This window comes from Symphalangus syndactylus, chromosome 11, assembly GCF_028878055.3.
Source record: "Symphalangus syndactylus isolate Jambi chromosome 11, NHGRI_mSymSyn1-v2.1_pri, whole genome shotgun sequence".
NCBI lineage: Eukaryota > Metazoa > Chordata > Mammalia > Primates > Hylobatidae > Symphalangus > Symphalangus syndactylus.
In genome coordinates this window covers 20,811,478-20,832,403 of record NC_072433.2, presented here as the reverse complement: position 1 = coordinate 20,832,403, position 20,926 = coordinate 20,811,478, and the positions used below count along the sequence as shown (strand labels likewise).

Below are 20,926 nucleotides of genomic sequence, written 5' to 3'. Positions count from 1 at the left end.
CAAGCGCCCCCACGAGGGTGACGCACTTCCGGCATCCTGGCCGTTCTCTCTAGTGGTGCACTTCTGGCCTCTGTTTTGAGTCCGCGCTCAAAGGGGCCAAAGTGCTAGGACTCACAGTTGGGCGGAGCTTGGGTTGGGAGTGAGACAGCATAGCAGCCCAGGCTGGTCCCTTGAGTGCAGCTCAAAGAAGGGGACGGGGGAGGGCGTCACTGTGCAACTGTGGCCGCGTGGGACCTGGGCTTGCTTCTTCTTGGAGGCTGTAAAGCTGCAAGCTTTGCCGTGCACGAACTGGAGCTGGAGAAAGAGCCCCCCACTCCAAGGATGGGAGGATGACTGAAGTGTCTGCAGATGGCACTGCCTGGGCACCAGAAGGGGAAAGGCAAGGACTCCAGCTGATTTCTACCTGCTAGGGAAGCCATCCCCAGTCTTAGTTGGGGATGTTGTACCCGAGCGAGTTGGAAAAACGCCACACTTTGAGACGAGTTAAGAGTCCTTTATTAGGCAGCGACCGAGAGACGGCTAACGCTCAGTCCTCTCGGCCCCGAGGAAGGGGCTTGATTAACGTTTATACCTTGGTTTAGGAAGGGGGGGCGGGGGTCTAGTTAAAACAGTTTTACAGAAGTTAAAAGGATAAATGTTAAAAAGTTAAATGTCAAAAAGTTAAAAGGATAAAAGCTTACAGGAAAGTAAACAGTTCCAGGTGCGGGGGCTTTAAGACTATTACAAGGTGATAGACGCGGGGCTTTGGGCGTTATCAATCAGACGAATTCTTGGGGACTGCGAATATAGCTTGCCACAGTATCTTATCAGTTAATTGCATTCTTGGATGTGCTGGGAGTCAGCTTGCATAAGTTAAGTCCTTGAGGAAGGGGCTGCCAGTGAAAGAGCCAAGATGGAGTTTGTCTGGTTCTCTTAGCTAAGGGAGAGTCTATTCAGGTGGAAACAAGGCTAGGTGATTAAAGGAAAAACGAGGTTGGGCATTACAGGGACAGCTTAAGTCTTTAACCAAGGCTGTTGCAGTGTCCGTTTCTTTTGAAGAGGCAGATTTGGAGCCCTGTGTCCAAACAAATATCATTGTCCCATAGTCTTTTTATGTTTTTGTTAGTTTGTTTTGGTTTTTTTGAGACGAAGTCTCGCTCTTGTCGCCCAGGCTGGAGTGCATCTCTGCTCACTGCAAACTCCGCCTCCTGGGTTCAAGTGATACTCCTGCCTCAGCCTCCCAAGTAGCTGGGATTACAGGCGCCTGCCACCACGGCCGGCTAATTTTTGTATTTTTAGTAGAGACGGGGTTTCACCATGTTGGCCAGGCTGGTCTCGAACTCCTGACCTCAGGCGATCCACCTGCCTCAGCCTCCCAAAGTGCTGGGATTACAGGCGTGAGACACTGCGATCGGTCTGAACTGTCTTTTAATTTTAGGAGCTTGTTTTGTAGATTCTTTGGGACTTCTTATATAGATAATCATGTCGCCTGCAGATAGTAACAGTTTTGTTCTTCCTTTCCAATCTGTGTCTTTTATTTCTTTTCATTTCTTTTTCTTTTTTTTTTTTTTGAGATAGTCTCGTTCTGTCACCCAGGCTGGAGTGCAGTGGCATGTTCTCAGCTCACTGCATCCTCCACCTCCTGGGTTCAAGCAATTCTCATGTCTCAGCCTCCCGAGTAGCTGAGATTACAGGCACACACCACCACACCCGGCTCATTTTTATATTTTTAGTAGAGATGCGGTTTCTCCATGTTGGCCAGGCTGGTCTTGAACTCCTGGCCTCAAGCAATCCATCCACCTTGGCCTCCCAAAGTGCTGGGATTACAGGTGTGAGCCACTGTGTCTGACCTATGTGCCTTTTATTTCTTTTTCTGGTCTTGCTCTTGCTAAGACTCCCAATATGATGTTAAATAGTAGTGGTAAGAGCAGACATACCTGCCATGTTCCCAATCTTGGAGGGAAAGACATTCTGTCTTTCATCATTAAGTATGTTTGCAGCTGTAAGGAGAGAATAATATTGAATCATATGTCAGTGTAGCTACTGCAGCACAATATTTAGCTTAACTACATAATTTTTTGCAGCCAAGGCAAAAATGACTTTGTGCATGAAACTTAAGTTCCACCACAGCCTCAGCCAATTTGTGGCTGGGATTTTCAGAGATTTGGGAGAGAAGTTAGTATTTTCAAGTCAGGAGTAACAGTAAATATGCCATGATCATACACCATACTCTGGGTATCATGATCTCATATTACTCATAGCTTCAGTTAAAGATACTGTAGGAGTTAGAGGGAGAGCTGGATAGTTAGGCTGTGAGGTAACTAGAAAGAAAGGTGGTTCCCATTGGAATCTAAGGAATGGTCAAAGCTTGAAAGTAATTATGTTTGATGGTAGAGACTGTGACAGACATGAGTATGAGTATTATATTAGTCTGTTATCACAGTGCTATACAGACATACCCGAAACTGGGTAATTTACGGAGAAAAGAGGTTTAATTGGCTAACAGTTCCACAGGCTGTACAGGAGGTGTGGCTGGGGATGCCTCAGGATACTTACAATCATGGTGGAAAGCGAAGGGGAAGCAGGCACAATCTTCACATGGCCAGCAGGAGAGAGACAGCAAAGGAGGAAGTGCAACACAATTCAAAACGACCAGATCATATGAGAACTCACTATCACCAGAACAGCAAGGGGGAAATCGGCTCCCATGATCCAATCACCTTCCACCATGCTCCTCCCCCAACACTGAAGATCATAATTCAACATGAGATTTGCCTGGGGACACAGAGCCAAAACATATCAAGTATACATTTTCTTAGAGGTGATACATTGGCTGGGAAGACAGGTCAGTGTGAATTAGCTATTATTATTAATGATCTTGAAAACTCTCTGGGAGACTTTCTAGACAAATGAGAGTGGAGATTTTCTTCCTTCCCACTCCCTGCAAAACAAAAATAAGTTATTTCCAACTCTTTTTGTTTTTAATTTTAGTGCTCCCATCTTCTGGCCAAGAATATACTCAACTCTTCACCAGGTAAACATACAGGTTCCCATGTTTCTAAAAACCGATAAAATTAACAATAAAGACTTGTTTTTGTTTTATATCCAGACTTAATGTTCATTTATGTAATGTAAATATCCACAATAGGCAAATCTATAAAGAAAGTGGTTGTCTAGAATTGGGGGAAGAAGAGAGGTGTGTAGATGTGTGTCTATTAATTTTCTATTGCTGCTGTAACAAATTGCTATGAGTAGTGGCGTAAAACAACACTAATTTATCTTAGAGCTTTGGAGGTCAGAAATCCAAAGTGGGTCTCATTGGTATAAATTCGGGATTTAGACTAAGGAGAGAATCTGTTTCCTTGCCTTTTTCATCTTCTGGAGGCCACCCACATTCCTTGACCCTTGGCCCCTTCCTCCATCTTCAAAGCCAGTGAGGTTGGGCCAAGTCCTTCTTGTGCTGTCATCTTTGTGGTTCTCTTTCAATTCCCTCTTTCACGGTTCAATAACTCTTATGATTACACTGGGCCCACCTGAATAATCCAAGATAATCATCTTTTTTTTTTTTTTTTTTTTTTTTTTTAGACAGGGTCTCGCTTTGTTGCCCAGGCTGGAGTGCAGTGGCTCAATCAAGGCTCACTGCAGCCTTGACCTCCCAGGCTCAAGTGATCCCCCCAACTCAGCTAGTAGCTGGGACTACAGGCATGTGCCCACACCTGGCCAATTTTTGTTCCTTTTTGGATTTTTTTTTTTTTTTTTTTGGTAGAGACAGGGTTTTGTCATGTTGCGAAGGCTGGTTTGAACTCCCAGGCTCAAGTGATCTGCCCACCTGGGCCTCCCACGGTGCTAGGATTACAGATGTAAGCCACTGTGCCTAGCCCCAAAATAATCTTAAAGTTGGCTGACTAGCAGTCTTAATTCCACCTGCAACCTCAATTTCCCTTTGTCATGTAACCTAGCATACTCACAGGTTCTAGAGATTAGGACATATACATCTTTTAGGGGAACAAAACACCATTCTGCTTACCAGAGGGAAAATGGAGAGTGACTGCTGATGGTTATTAGGTATCCTTTGGGGAGATGAAAATGTCCTGAAATTGATTGTGGTGATGCTTGCACAAGTCTGTGAACACACTAAAACCTATTTAATTTTATACTTTGCATGGATGAATTGTATGGTGTGTGAATTAAATGTTAATAAGGCAGGTGTGTGTGTGTGTGTGTGTGTGTGTGTGTTCAGTATTTTTAAAACCAAATTCTTTCACCTTCTTGCCTGAAACCAGCTCCCCTTCTTCAATTCCTGATCTCAGCTAATGACACCTTCATCTATCAGGTCATCCAAAATTCATGGCTATTATAGATTGCTCTGGCTGCCTTGTATTCAGTCATTTTAAAAAATGTCCACCGTTTTCACTTCCTAAATAGTTACTTAATATATCCCTCCTTAGACCTGGTCTTTCTTTCTTTCTTTTTTTTTTTTTTTTTGAGATGGAGTTTTGCTCTTGTCGCCCAGGCTGGAGTGCAATGGCACAATCTTGGCTCACTGCAACCTCTGCCTCTCAGGTTCAAGCAATTCTCCTGCCTCAGCCTCCCGAGTAGCTGGGATTACAGGCGCCCGCCATTACGCCCGGCTAATTTTTGTATTTTTAGTAGAGACGGGGTTTCACCACCTTGACCAGGCTGGTCTCGAACTCCTGACCTCAGGTGATCCGCCAGCCTTGGCCTCCGAAAGTGCTGGGATTACAGGCGTGAGCCACGGCGCCTGGCCTGCTGACCTGGTCTTTCTTAACGTGTCTGGGTCTTTACCTCTAAGGAGGACAGCTTTTTTGTGCAGTGACCCTTTGGCAATCTAGTGACACCTTCAAAACCAATGAAAATACAATTAAACCGTTTTTTAGAATTTGTGATACAGAAATATAAGTGCATCTTTACCAACGTGATGAAATGAAACGACAAGACTTGAAGGTGGGCCCGATAACAACAAGGATAATTTCAAATTAGTGACGAGAATAGCCATATCCTGAGATCTGCATCAACTGTAATGTGATATGAAAATATCTGTGATTTCTATCGGTGACAGTCACAGGTACGGCTGATACTACTGTAGTTTGTTGCCAACATATAACAGAAGGAAATGCTAAATTTCGGTTAGAGATTAGCGAAAACAATGATATACTTTCTTCCTATTCAAGGTCTCTGAGGATCCCCAGGGGGAAACTCCTCCTGGGAGTAAAATCACACAACCACTGAGAAGAGCGCTCCGGCATCCTAGAGAGGACGCGTGTGAGTCTGGGTGCAAGGCTAACGTAGTGACGCACTTCCGTTCACGAACCGCTTTCTGTTTTTCCTGAGGTGAGTGTTGGGGTTTGTCGCCTAGGAGTCCTTGCTAGGCTCAGGCACTGCACCTCTAGACAATGCTGTCGGCCTCGTCCCTGCTGCCTCAGTGGAGGGAGACAGGGCGGCCCCTCCGGGACCAGGGAGCGGAGGCTGCTCGCGGGCCGGTCCCGGTCTCCCTTTGGTGCCTTCGCTCCCCCACGCTTGCATCGGCGCCTTGGGAAATGGAGGCTGTGGATATGGGCGGCTGGATGGAAGGGACGCCTCTGTTCTCGACGCTGCCCAAACCCCATCTGCTCATTGGGCCACAGCTGCTTACTGAGCAGCTCTGTGCCAGTTCCTGCTCTAGATTCCGGGGATGCAGCGGTGAATGAGGCGGGGCGTGGGCCCCGCCCCCAGGAAGCTTTCCGTCCAATGGGAAAGTCATGTATTAATCAAATCTGGTTATTTCACTCCACCTGCCCGTGACTTAGCGCATGTAGATCGAAGACCAAGTTCTTGACGTGCACAAAGTGTGGCTTTGTCCTTTGTGACTTCTTCAGCATCATCTAAACAGCACACTCTCCCTTGACTGCTACTACAGTGTTCTTGATCCTTCACTACTAGAACATGGCTTTTGCGTATGCTGTTACTTTTGTAAAGATTTCCTTCATACCTTAATTTATTTTCTTAAGGTTCCCATCCAGGTTAGTTTCCCCTGGCAGTGATCCAATTTGTGAACTTAAAAGCTATTTGAGAGAATCTTGAAAATGTATCTATCTTTTAGACTAAGCTCTGCGAGGGACGGGATCGTGCCTGTTCTCTCTCAACTTCATCTGTTGTGTGTCACACGTGGCCTTGCATGAAATATGTATGAGATAAATATTTGTTGAATGAAGAAAGCACGAATATATAATTTCATACTGGGTCAAGTGGTATATAGGAAAAGGAATACGGTGCAAGTGGAGTGTTTAACAGAGACACCTGACCTGGTCTGTAGAGCGATCATGATCTGAAGGTGAAGCGTGGCTAGATTACTGGAGAGAATGGCAGGCAGAGAATCTCACTTGTAATGGTTCTGAGGTTGGAGAAGAGTAGTTCATACCGAAGAAACAGCAGGTATGAAGGTCCTGAGTTAACACAGAGGAAGCTGAAAGAAGGCCACTGTAGCTAAACTAAGAGAAAAGAGGGTGGCAGCACAAGATGAGGCTCGCAGAAAACAGCATCATGCATTAAGTCCCTGTAGGGAAGATGCTGGCTTTTTATAGAATATTGCTGTTTGACTAGAATACAAAGTGTCTGTAAGAGATGATATAGTTAAAACAATAACCCAGATGTTTTAGTGTGTTGAGGTGGCCCTTCAGGGTCCTTTGGTAATCAGTTTCTGGTTTTCATGGCCCTTGAATGGGGCAGTGAACAAAAAAGATGCTTGCTCCAGGTCCAAGTAAAGGAAGACTTGCTCTGAGATTTTTTTCCTGGATTTTCTTGGCCATTCTTGTCTATTCTTTTATATTAACCTTAAAATCATTTTGCCAAGTTCTCAAGGCATTCCTGTTAGGATTAACTATTGGAAAGAATTTAGTGTAGTTATTAAAAGCATGAGTCGGTGCCTCATGCCTGTAATCCCATCACTTTGGGAGGCCAAGTTGGGTGGATCGCTAGAGCCCAGTAGTTTGAGGACTAGTCTGGGCAATATGATGACACCCTGTCTCTACTAAAATGACAAAAATGAGCCAGGTGTGGCACATGCCTGTAATCCCAGCTACTTGAGAGGCTGAGGCAGGAGAATTGCTTGAACCTGGGAGGCCATGGTTACAGTGAGCTGAGATCGCGCCATTGCACTCCAGCCCAGGTGACAGCGAGACTCTTGTCTCAACAAACAAACAAACAGACAAAAACATGACCTTTGAAGCCTGGCACATCTAGTGTGGGATCCGAGTTTATCCATTCACCAGCTGAGTGATCTTGGTAGAAGAAATTATTCTCTTAACCTTGTCTTCTCATTTGGGAAAAATTAAAGGTTCAAAAGATTGTTGTGTGGACTAAATAAGAGAATATGTATTTTTCGTCCAAGAACATGATACTTGCTATTTTTAACCTTTTATGTTCTCAGTCAAATTTATTTTTAAAAATAAAGGTCTGAGATTCTTCTTGTTAGGTTTCGCTCTGAGTTTATTGGTGTCTTTTGCTTGTTTTGCTCTTCATTTAGCTTGGTGTTGGTGAGGACAGGCTCTGGTGTCTTAGGACAAGTTGCTTATTCTTTCAAAATCTGTTTCCTCAGAATTACAAACCTCATGGTATGATGTGGATTAAAAAGTACTTATTTATGCACCACTAACCCAGTGAGCATTTAGTAAGTGAATGCTGCTTGTTACTGGCAAATTTATTGCTTTAAAGAGAGCATTTTACTGAGCTGAGCTCACTGTTGGTTCTCTCTGTTTCTTCCCTCAGCCTTTGCCTGCTAAGAGGGAGCCCAGGTCATGGCAGCCATGCCTCTGAAAGCTCGATACCAGGTGAGCTGTGGATCCCTGAGGTCAGCTTTATGGAGGTCTGAATTGAAGGAAATGAGGGGTGGTGGGAGGTGGATAAAGGTGATTCTGGCAAGTTTTAGAGCCAAAGCAGTAGGAAAACCCCTGTTGATTCCCTCCAGTAGGACTGGGTGCTGGGGAAAGAGCTAGGGGCAGTGAAGATGGAAACAGGAGAGAGTGACCTAGAAAGCCGAAGTACAGCCTCCTGAATACTGAGAATCTCTCATGGGCCAGAGGATCCCCAGGTTCAGTAGCTGTCCCTCTGCAGAGGGAATTGTGAGAACGAGGGACTCAGGTTGGTGATGTAGGGATCCCGAATAGGATGGAAATGACTAAGATCAGCAAGGGCACAAGGTTTTTGGGAAGTAGCAGCAGAGGGACAGCAGGAAGAAGACAAGAAAGAGGGGGCCTATCTCATTTGTCCTCCAAAAGAAAGGAGGAAGTTTGGGCTTCAGAATCAGGAAACACGCCCTTGAGGTCAGTACTGCTGGCGAAGTGAGGCAGTGGGCTGTGATAGGAAAAGTCTATACTACAACAGGACACCTGAAGTTAGGGATTCTATTAGGCCTCAGTGGCATCATAGCCTTGAGCCAGTCACATAACTGCTTTACATCTTAACTGGATTCATTTGTAAGGTGAACATAAACCTTACATTTTTGAGACAGAGAATTGATTTCCTGAATTACATTTCACTTTTTGAGACGGAGTTGCTGCTTTGTCATTTCTTTCCTCCTGGCCCTTATTTATCCAGTAACTTAGTATCCATGAACCATGTCCCAAATCCCAATCTCATATTTCTCACATCCTTCAGTTTTCTCTACCTGACTGTCTCACTGATATATATCAGCTTCCTTGGAGCTCCCACCCTCTTCTGGTTTTTCCACAAGTGTCTGACATCACACTATATTGCGGTCCTGATCACTCAGTTTCTAAATTGCTGTGTAATTGTTGACTGTGTTCTCCCCTGATACCATTTCCAGAGAGACACAAAGTCTTGTCATTTTTCCTTCTCTCTATGCCACTTGTGCCATCTTTTAAATTACATTTAGAGTTTGTTGTTCCTTCTCTGGAATTTTGTTTGCAGCTAGATTTTTTGTTCCCAGATAGATTCTCTGTGTATAGTTGTGCACCTTACCATCACCTTGTCACCTAATACAGCTCAGTTTCCTGAGTTTGGATTTTATCCTCCAATCCAGGGTTCTCAAACTTCAGTGTACATCAGAATTACCTGGAGGGCTCACTGAAGTATGGACTTCTCTCAGAGTGGGGCCCAAGAATTTGCCTAACAAATTCCCAAGTGTTGCATCCACTACTGGTGGTCTGGAGACCACACTCTGAATACCACTGTTCTAGTTAGTGGTGATTCATTCAAGAGGTTCATTCAGGAGTTGATGAAGTCAGGTTGTCAGCTGGGCAGAGGATAGATTCAGTGTGGGACAAGACTGGAAGTAGAGCTAAAGTGTCCCCAGCTGTTGACCTAGTTTACTGATTGTACCACAGTGAAGAAGAGTCAGATTCCAGAAATAACATAGGTGATAAAATTGGCAGGACTTGAGTATTAACTGTCAGCAATGAGTGGTGATGGGGGTTAGAATGTCTAGGATTAATCTGAAGTTCTAGCGTTAGAGAGTGTGTTGAAATTGGTGTTATCAACAAAGAGGGAAAAATATTGTCACTCTGCCACTTAGTTTATATAAATTAGAAAGGAAGCCATTTTGGGGCAGATGAGTTTGGTGTTGCTTGGCGAGTCAGTGTGTTGGGTCATCCAGAGAGTCTGAGGCAGTGCTGGGATGAGGCGGATGTGGAGATGTGCAAAATCAGTTGAGGCATTGGAAGGTCGGAGTGTATTCCCGGAGCACTCCGGTAACGAAGTTTAATACCAATGTCTGAGGAGTGAATAGAGTCTCTAAACCACATGCCAGAAGTTTGTGGAAAGGTAGAGTTGAGGCCAGCAGGGAGGGAAAAGGGTGTCTGTTGAAAAAGCATGAGGGGCTGGGCATGGTGGCTCATGCTCGTAATCCCAGCACTTTGGGAGGCCGAGGCAGACGGATCTCTTGAGCCCAGGAGTTTGAGACCAGCCTGGGGAACGTGGCAAAACCTTGTCTCTACAGAAAATACAAAGATTAGCCGGGCATGGTGGTGTGCACCTATAGTCCCAGCTACTCAGGAGGCTGAGGCCGGAGGATCACCTGAGCTGGGAGGTCGAGGCTGCAGTCAGCTGAGATTGTGCCACTGCACTCCAACCTGGGTGACAGAGCGAGACATTGTCAAAAACTCTGTTCTTTTTGTTCAAAAAAGAAAAACAACAACAACAAAAAAAAGAGAAAAAGAACCAAAACCGAAAGAAAGAAAAAAAAAAAACCCAAGAAGCATGAGGCTTGGTTGGCAGAAGCTATTACAGATTGTCTTGGAGCTATAAAGATAAGGAGCTAAAAGAACTACCCAGCAGCAGCAGTTTAATTCTAGAAGCATCGTTTTCTAGGAAAAGCCATCAGGGAGCAGAGTGGATTGTGCCAGGAGACTCTGAGCTCCCTCTACAGGATGCTCTTGAGCACAGGCAGCACAGCCCTTTATGCAAGAATCAAATGGGAGTTGGATGAGATAGGCCCATCATTGCGAACCATGACTCTGTGCTTGTTTCATGGGCATAAGGTTTGGGGCAGGGTGAACACATGTGGGGAACAGATAGATTGGCTGGGAATAGGGAGTACCTAATAGGAATAGGTGGGTCCTGAGATACCATTTGGAGCAAATTGTCCACCTGTAGGTACAACACTAAAAGACTGAAAATATTTACTAAATCAAAGAGATTTTTGCCCTAGGAAGGTTAACTAATAAGAGACTTTTTTTCCTAGGGTTTAAAAAATGTTAAATCACATTTTGTGACAGTCAATTTTATATCCTAATGGAATCTCTTCTGGTAGTGAGAGAAGTTCCAGATTTTTCGTTGTAAAAATAGTTATATAATGGACTAATATCCAGTTCTTTCACCTTTTCTCATTACCCATCCCTCACAGGACTTTCCCTCAAGCCCCTACCTGTCCCCTCTGCCCCACACCCTGGCCCGGAGCCAAAGGATTGGCTCTGGGGCAGCAGGAACCTGTTGTTTTAGGAGATGGTGACCTTTGAGGATGTGGCTGTGCACTTCACCAAGACAGAATGGACTGGCCTTTCTCCTGCCCAGAGGGCCCTGTACAGAAGTGTGATGTTGGAGAATTTTGGGAACCTGACTGCTTTGGGTAAGGCCATTTTCCTCCTAGGACTCAGATCTGTACTTTTCCAGTTTCCTTCCTTCCTTTTACAGCCTGGGGGGAGGGGTGTGGAGTGGAGAGGAGAGGTTGTCTCTTGTATCCTCCACTGAGTGACTGCAGAGCTGAGGCTCAGTGACCAACTTCAAAGATTGCTGGGTAGGGAGAGGTCTTGGGTCACTTTGGTCTCCCAGTGAAGGGAATTACTGTCCCCTGGTAAGAGTGTTCCATCTTCCAAGAGGCTCTGCACAGTAAGGAATAAGTAGTAGTTGTTGTCTGGGGAAGGGCATGTCCCCTTCCCTGTGTTTGCTCATGCCTTGTGGATCTCACTGACTCCTTATCCTTGAGTGTTTTTTTTAGGGAGAAGTCACAAATGCTCAGTTTCCTCTTGATCAGAATCTCTTTGGCCTTCTCCAGTCGAGAACCCTCTTCTATGGGTCTTATTCTTACTGAGACTCTTGGGGTTTTTCTTCTTTTGACATGGCAGATATAGGGCTGAAAAGTACCATTTTCTTCCTGTTTTCAGGGTACCCAGTTCCCAAACCTGCACTGATCTCACTTTTGGAGGGAGGGGACATGGATTGGGGCCTGGAAGCACAGGATGATCCCCCAGCAGAGAGGACCAAAAACGTCTGTAAAGGTAGGTGAGGCAGATTTAGAACCAACAACTATAGAGTTTTATGGAGCACTGTATTTTAAAATGAACCATGCTGGGCAGGATTTAAATAAAATAGATGATTTCACCTAATAGGTAAAATATGAAACCCTTCTCACCAATCTTAACTCTTACCAACATGTAATCACTCAGTACGTCTCATCTGCAATCCTTGAATCCATTGCTCCTTTCTGAGTTCAACATTGCCTACCTTAGCTGTCCTCCTTGGTTGGGATGGATTTATTCAGGAGCAGTTTTTGAGCAACTTGCCACGTACTGAACTTTGTTTAAGAAGTTCTGGAAGATACAAGTTATGGAGACAGATGTAAAACGCGAAAAAGAAAAGTATTAAGTGCCATTGGGAATGGGACGGAGAATGTGAAGGTAAAATGGGCCAGATCTTCCCAAAAGTTGGCCATAAATGGGGAGAGTTGAGTCAGATAACACTAGGAAGTCATGGCATGGGAGGAGCTTTTTGAATTCTTAGGAATTCAGAGCTGAGCACAGGGTGTGAGGTGCCTTTAGAATAGGCAAGTGGATGGCTAGAGCAGGCCATTGAGAAGGTGGGTGGAGAGTCTGAGATAAAAGGCAGGTCTGAAACGGTACTCTAACACAGCTGGGTTGAAATGACCCCCAGGAAGAAAAAAGGAAGGCCGAATCTTAACCATTAAGGGATATTTAATTTCAGTGAGAAGGAAGAGAAAGTAGACAGTCAAATAGTCAGATGGGGGCCACCAAGAGCAAACAGTGAAATTGAAGGCAGAGGCAGGAGTTTCAGTGCAGGTGGTTTGCAGAGAGCAAATACGTGGAAAATGATGAAGTTAGCACAGCACTTCAGCCTCTTATTCTAAGAATCTGAAAAAGAATCATCAAGACAATTGAGAACCTGGTGGTTTGTTCTCACACGCTTCCTCTCTCTGGTGATGATTCTTTTTCAGACTCTTGGTTACCTTTTTTACTTCAATCTCAGATCACTCTTCTCCCAACATTCTCCTTCAGAGTTCCCTTACTCCTTTAACTCACACTCATAGGATGAACTTGATTAACCATCACATGAGTCCCAGGTAACCCAAATTAATGTTAAAACCAAGCCCAACATTTCATATAAAACAGATTGACTTTAACTCATTTAAAATGTCATCCAATCTTTTGGAACACAAATGCCATTTTATGGGCTGTTTGTCTCCTTTTTGCTGATAGGAGAAAGAATACTCTCAGTCTAGGTGTGTCTAAGTAAACTTTTCATCCCTTTTCAAATAGAGAGTCTAGGACAGTAGTTTCTCTGCATGTTTGAGGTTCAGCAGTTTTAGGGCGTTTCCTCATTGTCTATAGTCCATCTGTGGTTCTGCAGTTAAGAACCTCTGGACTAGGTAATCTTACAACATATTGGGAATAATGCTCTCTAAGCACTTCTGTGATTTTCTTTCTGTCTTGCCACAACCCAGTGTCCGTAATGTTCAGTGTCTTAAGTCTTTTGGGACATCTGCAGGGTATGAGTTTTTAAAAAGAACAACAATTCATCCTTTGCCTTTGCTTTCTGATACTGTTCTGTTTCACTTTCTGATTCTGAGTCTTGCCAGCCCCAGTGTCACTACTTGTTCTTAAGACCTGAGCCTTCTTTGGCATTTTGTAGGCTGTAAGTAGTATCAATTCAAAAGATATTAGCTCATGCCAGGGACGACCAAACGTCATTCAAATATTAGAGTGGAAAAGCTTAGGAAGCAGTCTCATGTGTGATGTGTCCACTGATACCCTGTTCCACTTCGATGTTTTCTGCCTGTGTGATATTTGGCACTTTCATTTTAACAGCCTTTTCTTCCCAGCACGCTGATGTGAAAGTTGAAACGATCTCTTTTAAAGCCTTACCATTTTCAATTCTCTATTATTTCTAGTATAGTTCTCAGATGGCATTATTTGTGTTTTCTGTCTCTTATGTCAGATGTTGAGACCAACATTGACAGTGAGTCCACATTAATCCAGGGAATTTCTGAAGAAAGAGATGGGATGATGTCACATGGTCAGCTGAAGAGTGTCCCTCAGAGAACTGACTTCCCAGAAACATGTAATGTGGAAAAGCACCAGGACATCCCCACAGTGAAAAATATCCGAGGAAAGGTTCCAAGAATCCCCTGTGCAAGGAAACCTTTCATATGTGAGGAGTGTGGGAAATCCTTCAGCTACTTTTCTTACTATGCTAGACACCAGAGAATCCACACTGGGGAGAAACCCTTTGAGTGTAGTGAATGTGGAAAAGCCTTTAATGGCAATTCTTCGTTAATTCGGCACCAGAGGATTCACACTGGAGAGAAACCCTATCAGTGTAAGGAGTGTGGGCGAGCCTTTAATGATAATGCAAATCTGATCAGGCATCAGAGAATCCACAGTGGGGACAGACCCTATTACTGTACAGAGTGTGGGAATAGTTTCACCAGTAGTTCCGAGTTTGTTATACATCAGAGAATCCACACTGGGGAGAAACCCTATGAGTGTAATGAGTGTGGCAAAGCTTTTGTTGGTAATTCACCCCTACTTCGGCATCAGAAAATCCACACTGGAGAGAAACCCTATGAATGTAATGAGTGTGGCAAAAGCTTTGGAAGGACTTCCCATCTAAGCCAACATCGGCGTATTCACACGGGGGAAAAGCCTTATTCTTGTAAAGTATGTGGACAAGCCTTCAATTTCCATACAAAACTAACTCGGCACCAGAGAATTCACAGTGAGGAGAAACCCTTTGACTGTGTAGATTGTGGAAGAGCCTTCAGTGCTCAGGAACAATTAAAAAGGCATCTGAGAATTCATACTCTGGAGTCTTCCTATGTATGTGATGAGTGTGGAAAAGCCTTCACTAGCAAAAGAAATCTTCATCAGCATCAAAGAATCCATACCGGAGAGAAACCCTATGAGTGTAGCAAGTATGAGAGGGCCTTTGGGACTTCTTCCCAGCTAGGTCACCTTGAGCATGTCCACTCTGGAGAGAAGCCTGTGCTGGACATTTGTCGTTTTGGCCTCCCGGAATTTTTTACCCCCTTTTACTGGTAGTAGTACACTCCAGTGAAATGTACTGAGTGGATTCCATGTTCTGCTCAGGAATGGAATGTGTGATACAGGCCTGACTCAGCCTCTGATCCATCCCTCAAGCCACAGTTACTGATTCAGATGTCAGTAGATGACCAAAGATGGTCCAATTAGAGTCCCAGCATTGCAAGAGCTAATAGGAAGAAATGCTGTCCCCCCACCCACCCCCATTGGTTTTAACACTGAGAAGAACTCATAGACTCTCACAGAGGCGAGAATGAAGTCCACACAGCAAAAAATGCATCTGAGAATTGGAGAGCAGTCAAAGACTGAAGATAATGTTTGAACAGCCACATTAAACCATACCTGAAGCTAAAAATACATACGGGTTTTTGAATTGTAGCAGCCAATAAATTCCATTTTTGTTTGGTTGGTTTTGGCTTTGGCACATTTGAGTTAGGTTTTCTTCCCTTGGAACAGAATTTTGACTTAAACAGTGTTGTCAGTGTAGCAGTTGTTTGAAGTTTTCAGGGATAACATACCCGATGGAGAAATGTTTTGTGTGTATGATATGTGAGAAAGTCTTTAGTTATAGTCATGGCAGCTCCTAAACCCCATGATTGTGATGAGATTGGGAAGCCCATTGTAACACTGGAGAGCCCAGGTTATGTCAGACATCACCAGTAGATAGAAGTTCTAACAACTTGAGTTCTGTAACAAAAATCTCATTGTACTACAAAATTATGTCTGCACCAGTGAGTCCATTCTCAAGAAAAGTCTTAACTAGGAAACTAAAAGCTTTCACTCTTAAAGCTTTCATTTTCTATTTATTCAGTTTTTTTATTTGGAATGGATGCTACTCTAGGCCTTAAACTGAAATGCCAGGCTACTGTAGCTATTATAGCTTGGCATTTGCCATTTTAATTCCTAGGACAGCATGCCCGCTTTGCCCTTTGACCTGGCTAGGGAGCCAAGGAAATGCCATGGTTCTTGGTCATAAGACACACTGCAGATATCTCTCAGTAGGAAAACAGAGCTGGCCCTTTTCGTTGGTGACGAACGTATACTGCACCCTTTTTTTCTCCCATGTGCCCTTCTGCTGCCAGCCAGTGTTGGAATCTCCCTACCCAATTCCAGACTTAATTGCTTACTGTGTCTAGCACCTGGGTGGCTTCACCACCTCTTCCTTGTCAGCAGATGAATGAGCAGTTGTATCATGTGCTTGGGTTGACCAGTGATTGATAGACTTGGGGAATTAAGTAAACACTTTTTAATTGAAGTATAACACAAACATAAAAATGCATGAGTCGGCCAGGCGTGGTGGCTCACACCTGTAATCCCAGTACTTTGGGAGGCCGAGGTGGGCGATTCCTGAGGTCAAGAGATTGAGACCATCCTTGCCAACATGGTGAAACCCCATCTCTACCAAAAATACAAGAATTAGCTGGGCATGGTGGTGCATGCCTGTAGTCCCAGCTACTCAGGAGGCTGGGGCAGGCGAATCGCTTGAACCCGGGAGGCGGAGGTTGTAGTGAGCCGAGATTACGCCACTGCACTCCAGCCTGGCGACAGAGTGAGACTCCTCAATAAAATAAATGAAATAAACCATGAGTCATGGTTGTACAACTTGAATTTTTACAAAGAACATAGCCTTATAATCACCAAGATAAAGAAATAGAACGTAACACCTTACAAGTCTCCCTGTACCTTATTACAGTCCTTACAGAACCTCTACCCTGACCTATATCACCAGAAATTATTTTGCCTGTTTTTGTTCTTTTGTATCAATGAAATCATCCGTACAGATTCATTCTCATTGCTATGTAGTATTCCATTACATGAATATACCACAATTTATTGCTTACTGTCGGTGGGCATTTGGGTTATTTCCAGGGGGATCTTTTTGAAGGCAGAAAACCTAGAAGCTACTCAGAAAAAAAACTGGTTAAAGTAACCATGGTAAGGGGCTGCTTCAAATGCTGCTGCAGCAGCCCAGCTGCCCTGTAGTAAATGGTAACAGCAGTAATTCTTTTTTGGCACTTAACATGTGACAGACACTTTCCTGGTCACTACACAGATTTACTCAATATGATAACTATGAAGAGTGTGCTATAACTAGCTCCATGTTGCAGTTGAGAAGACATTAATTAGGTTGCCTAAGGACACAGTAGTGGAGTAGGTATTCAAATACAGGCAGTCTGTTTTCAGAACTCCTGTTCCAGCTGTTGCACAGTATGGCCCTATAGAAGTTGTATGTAAAGTATGTGACACTGTGTCTTGGTAACAGAAGAGAGATTGCTGGAAGAAACAGATAGGGTCCTTAGGGGTGGAGGAGAATATTAGGATAAAGTCAAATGGGGAGGCTGTGCTTGGCTTCACACAATGGGAGATGGAGAATTGGCATCAGAGAGGAAACCATAGATTGAGATAGAATCATAAGATATGTCCAGTACAAACTGTCCTAGGAGAGTTGTCATGAGGGAGGTAGCATGCCTCTAGTAGGGAGAGGATCTGGTTCTTAGCACTGCCTCCCTGTCTTATTGGCTGTGTACCTCTCAACACCGTCTGAAAATGGGTGTCTTCATATCATGTACTTGAACCAGAGAGCTGGCTCCACTGAGGGCCAAGTGAGGCCCCCCAACTTCAGCCTTGAGGTGTAGGGATAGCTGAGTGAAGTTTGTTTCCTTTTCTCTGTTCTTCACTACTGAGTAGTTAGCTTCCTTGGCCCCTGACCCCAGTGCCACTGTCAGGAAGCCACCTCCAATTGAGTGACTGTCCTTGAATCAGTTATGATTAATGTATTCATTTTCTTTGGCTTCTTAACAGAAATCTGTTCTCACAGTTCTAGAGGCTAGAAGTCTGAAAACAATTTCCCTGGGCAGAAACAGTTTGTCAGCAAAGCCATACTCCCTCAGAAGGCTCTAGGGCAGAATCTGGTCTTTCTTTAAGCTGCTGGTGGCTGCCGGCATTCCTTAGTGGCAACATCACTCCAATCTCTGCTGTCTTCACATCACCTCTATGTCCAATCTCCCTGGCCTCTCTCTCATAAGGGCATTTGTGATGGCATTTAGGACTCACCCAAATAGTCCAGGATAATTCTTTATCTTAGGACCCTTAATTTAGTAACACCTGCAAGAACTTTGCCATTTAGGGCAACATTCATGGGTTCCAGGAATCAGGACCTGGTATCTTTGGATGGGTATTATTCAGCCCACCACCATCACTGAGGTTCATCTGTATATATCAGAAAGCCCCTAAACAAGACACCCTAATACAAGATAGAATTTTTATTAGGAGTCTGGAGATAGCCCAGGGAAGCTAAGGCAGTTCTTAAATGTTAGTGGGGACCGAATCTCCTTCCAAAGTACCACTTGGCCATCCTCAATGGGGCTATTATCCTCATGGTCCAAGGTGGCTTCTAGAACTCCAACCATCAAGAACTTGTTCCAGACAGTAGAGGAAGGGGAAGAAGAGCATGCCACTTTGCCTTAAAGAAGACTTTCTGTAAGTACCATAGAACACTTCCAGTTAAATGTTTATTTCAAGAACTTAGTCACATGACTATACCTGGCTCCCGAGGATGCTATATCCTTCAGTTGAGTGGCAGTGTACTACATCAAATAACTTCAAGATTTTCTTCAGGAGGAGGAAGGAGAACAAGTGTTTGAGTGGGTAGATAGCAGCCTCTGCCATGGCACATGACTGCCATTGAATTCTACATGTCTAAAAGCTTTGGATAAGGAAAAAAATTGGTGTACAGCTGGCTGTGCTATTTGAATTTCAATGCACATAACAACTCTAGGATAGGTGCTATATTTATCCCCATTTTACAGGCTGGGTATAGTGAAATCTAGCAGATTGATGGGAGAATAGAGCAGATGCCTCTGAGATGCATGCACATCACTTTGGCACACCTCTCGCTTTCGCTGTAGCTGTGCTGAACAGTTGTATGTGAACTTAGAGCTCCACTTGCACTGCTCAAACACTCCACATGCCTTCTGACATTCTGCCTCAGGCACTTTTCCAGAGCTCACTCAACTAGGAAGCACAGCCTGCGAATACACAGGGCAAGTTAACAGTCCCAGAAAAACCCTTAATGATGCCGGACAAGAGCTTGAGGATAAAGGTTCCAGTTTCCCATCTTTCAAGTGGACAATTAGAGGAGGAATTCTTTACTCTTTTCTGGAGGTCCCAGTGCTCATAGCATCAACCTTTAGAACACTTTATATTGTCATTTCCTCCTATCCTGTCTCACTCCTTGGGTTCTTTTAGTACTGCTTCCTGGGATCATCTCCTGAATAAATGTGCATTCGAGTCCTTGTCTCAAGCTCTGCCTTCAGGGAAACCCAAACTAAAGAGAGGGAGACAGAACTTTTCAGGCAATGAGAATGTGTCTTATATTCTAGTAGTGAATATTAGTAGTCTACTCAACTGAAATCCTTTAGATATTAGAGGATGGCCCAGATGAGCATTTTTGTGATGAAATCCCATTCTGTTTTCAGTGGTGGCTGCACGTTTCTGATTTCTACTTCAAAGAAGCTTCCCCTCAGAGCAACTATGCTGTGGGGCACAAAGTTTTTCTGTGTGTCACGGAAGTGCATAATTTTAGATAGACTAAGTTATTTATATAACTGTAGCTATGTGTGGCCAGGAGGCAAAACATGGTAAATGCCACAGTTATCAGCCTGTAAGGAGGACCTGGCAATTCATGTCCCTGAGATTATCAACTAAAACAAGCACTTGGAGCCATGCAAATAAAAGAATCCTTAGAAGTGTGCCACATACAATAAATGATTATATTAATTACTCAACTTTTTTTTTTTTGACACAGGGTCTTGCTCTACCACCCAGGCTGGAGTGCAGTGGCATGATCATGGCTCACTGCAGACTTGACCTCCCAGGCTCAAGTGATCCTCGTACCTCAGCCTCCCTAGTAGTTGGGACTACAGGCATGCGCCACCACACCCAGTTTATATATATATATATATATTTTACATATATATATATTTTACATATATATATTTTACATATATATATTTTACATATATATATTTTACATACATATATTTTACATACATATATTTTACATATATATATTTTACATATATATATTTTACATATATATATATATATATTTTTTTTTTTTTTTTGAGATGGAGTCTCGCTCTGTTGCCCAGGCTGGAGTGCAGTGGCATGATCTCGGCTCACTGCAACCTCTGCCTCCTGGGTTCAAGCAATTCTTCTGCTTCAGCCTCCCGAGTAGCTGGGACTACAGGCAAGTGCCACCACGCCTGGCTAATTTTTGTATTTTTAGTAGAGATGGGGTTTCACCATATTGGCCAGGCTGGTCTCAAACTCCTGACCTTGTGATCCGCCCACCTCGGCCTCCCAAAGTACTGGGATTACAGGTGTGAGCCACTGTGCCCATCAGTTTATATATATTTTGTAGAGACAAGGTTTCACTATGTTTCCCAGGCTGGTCTAGAACTCGAGGCCAAGCAATCCTCCCAACTTGGTCTTCCAAAGTGCTGGAATCACAGACATGGGTCACTGTGCCTGGCAATAAATAATATTTAGTGACTTCTGTGTGCTAAGCAACATGCTAGATGATAGCACATGATGACAGAACATGTTACTGATGAGCAACATGGAGCTTCTCTCCAGTTCCTGGTGCTACTGCCCTGTTCTGAGCCACCAACATTTCTTTCCTAGACTACCACAATTGCTCCTTAAGTAGTCTCCCCACTTCTGCTCTTGAATCTTTCTAATCTATCTGCCAGTCAACAGCCAGAGTGTGCTTTTAAAAATATGGAACATAACATGCTTTTCAATGGGTTTCCATTGACCTTGGAATAAAATCCAAACTCTTTAACATGGCCTGGAAAGCTCTAATGACTTCATGGCGCAGCACTTCCTCCCTCTTCTCTCCCCATGATGTGTCAAGCTTTTTTTTTTTTTTTTTTTTTTTTTTTTTTTTTTTTTTTCCCACTGAAGGGCCTACACATGCTATTCCTCCTGCCTGGAATGCTGTCTTCTTGATTATGTGCCCAGATATTTCATTCTTATCTTTCAGGTCTCAGCCCAAGATCACTTCCTCAGGCCTTTCCTTACCTCCAAGTTAAAATGGTATTCCCTTGATATTATCTCCTAAATACCTTGCTCTTTACCTCCCTCACATGAATGAA

The 20,926-nt window shown here is 43.9% G+C and overlaps 1 protein-coding gene across 3 annotated transcripts; it reads left to right on the top strand.

Annotated features, from left to right (window-relative positions):
• The first annotated feature begins 2,348 nt into the window (after positions 1-2,348).
• ZNF19 (zinc finger protein 19) lies at positions 2,349-15,175 on the top strand. 3 transcript variants are annotated; one of them, XM_055298081.2, is made up of 7 exons: positions 2,349-2,824; positions 2,971-3,013; positions 5,172-5,331; positions 7,744-7,805; positions 10,933-11,059; positions 11,595-11,708; positions 13,663-15,175. In XM_055298081.2, the coding sequence occupies exons 4-7, from the start codon at positions 7,773-7,775 to the stop codon at positions 14,763-14,765; spliced, it is 1,377 nt and encodes a 458-aa protein (XP_055154056.1). In that variant the 5' UTR covers positions 2,349-2,824; positions 2,971-3,013; positions 5,172-5,331; positions 7,744-7,772; the 3' UTR covers positions 14,766-15,175. The 3 variants fall into 3 exon arrangements, with proteins under 3 accessions (XP_055154056.1, XP_063467744.1, XP_055154058.1); XM_063611674.1 differs by lacking the exons at positions 2,349-2,824; positions 2,971-3,013 and adding an exon at positions 5,032-5,065; XM_055298083.2 differs by lacking the exons at positions 2,349-2,824; positions 2,971-3,013; positions 5,172-5,331 and adding an exon at positions 7,629-7,645.
• The last annotated feature ends 5,751 nt before the right edge of the window (positions 15,176-20,926 follow it).

Coding starts and splice junctions, on each gene's coding strand:
- ZNF19 (XM_055298081.2), top strand. CDS start 7,773: ATGGCAGCCATGCCTCTGAAAGCTCGATACCAG. Junction 7,806..10,932: donor CTCTGAAAGCTCGATACCAG/GTGAGCTGTGGA, acceptor CTGTTGTTTTAG/GAGATGGTGACCTTTGAGGA. Junction 11,060..11,594: donor TGGGAACCTGACTGCTTTGG/GTAAGGCCATTT, acceptor TCCTGTTTTCAG/GGTACCCAGTTCCCAAACCT.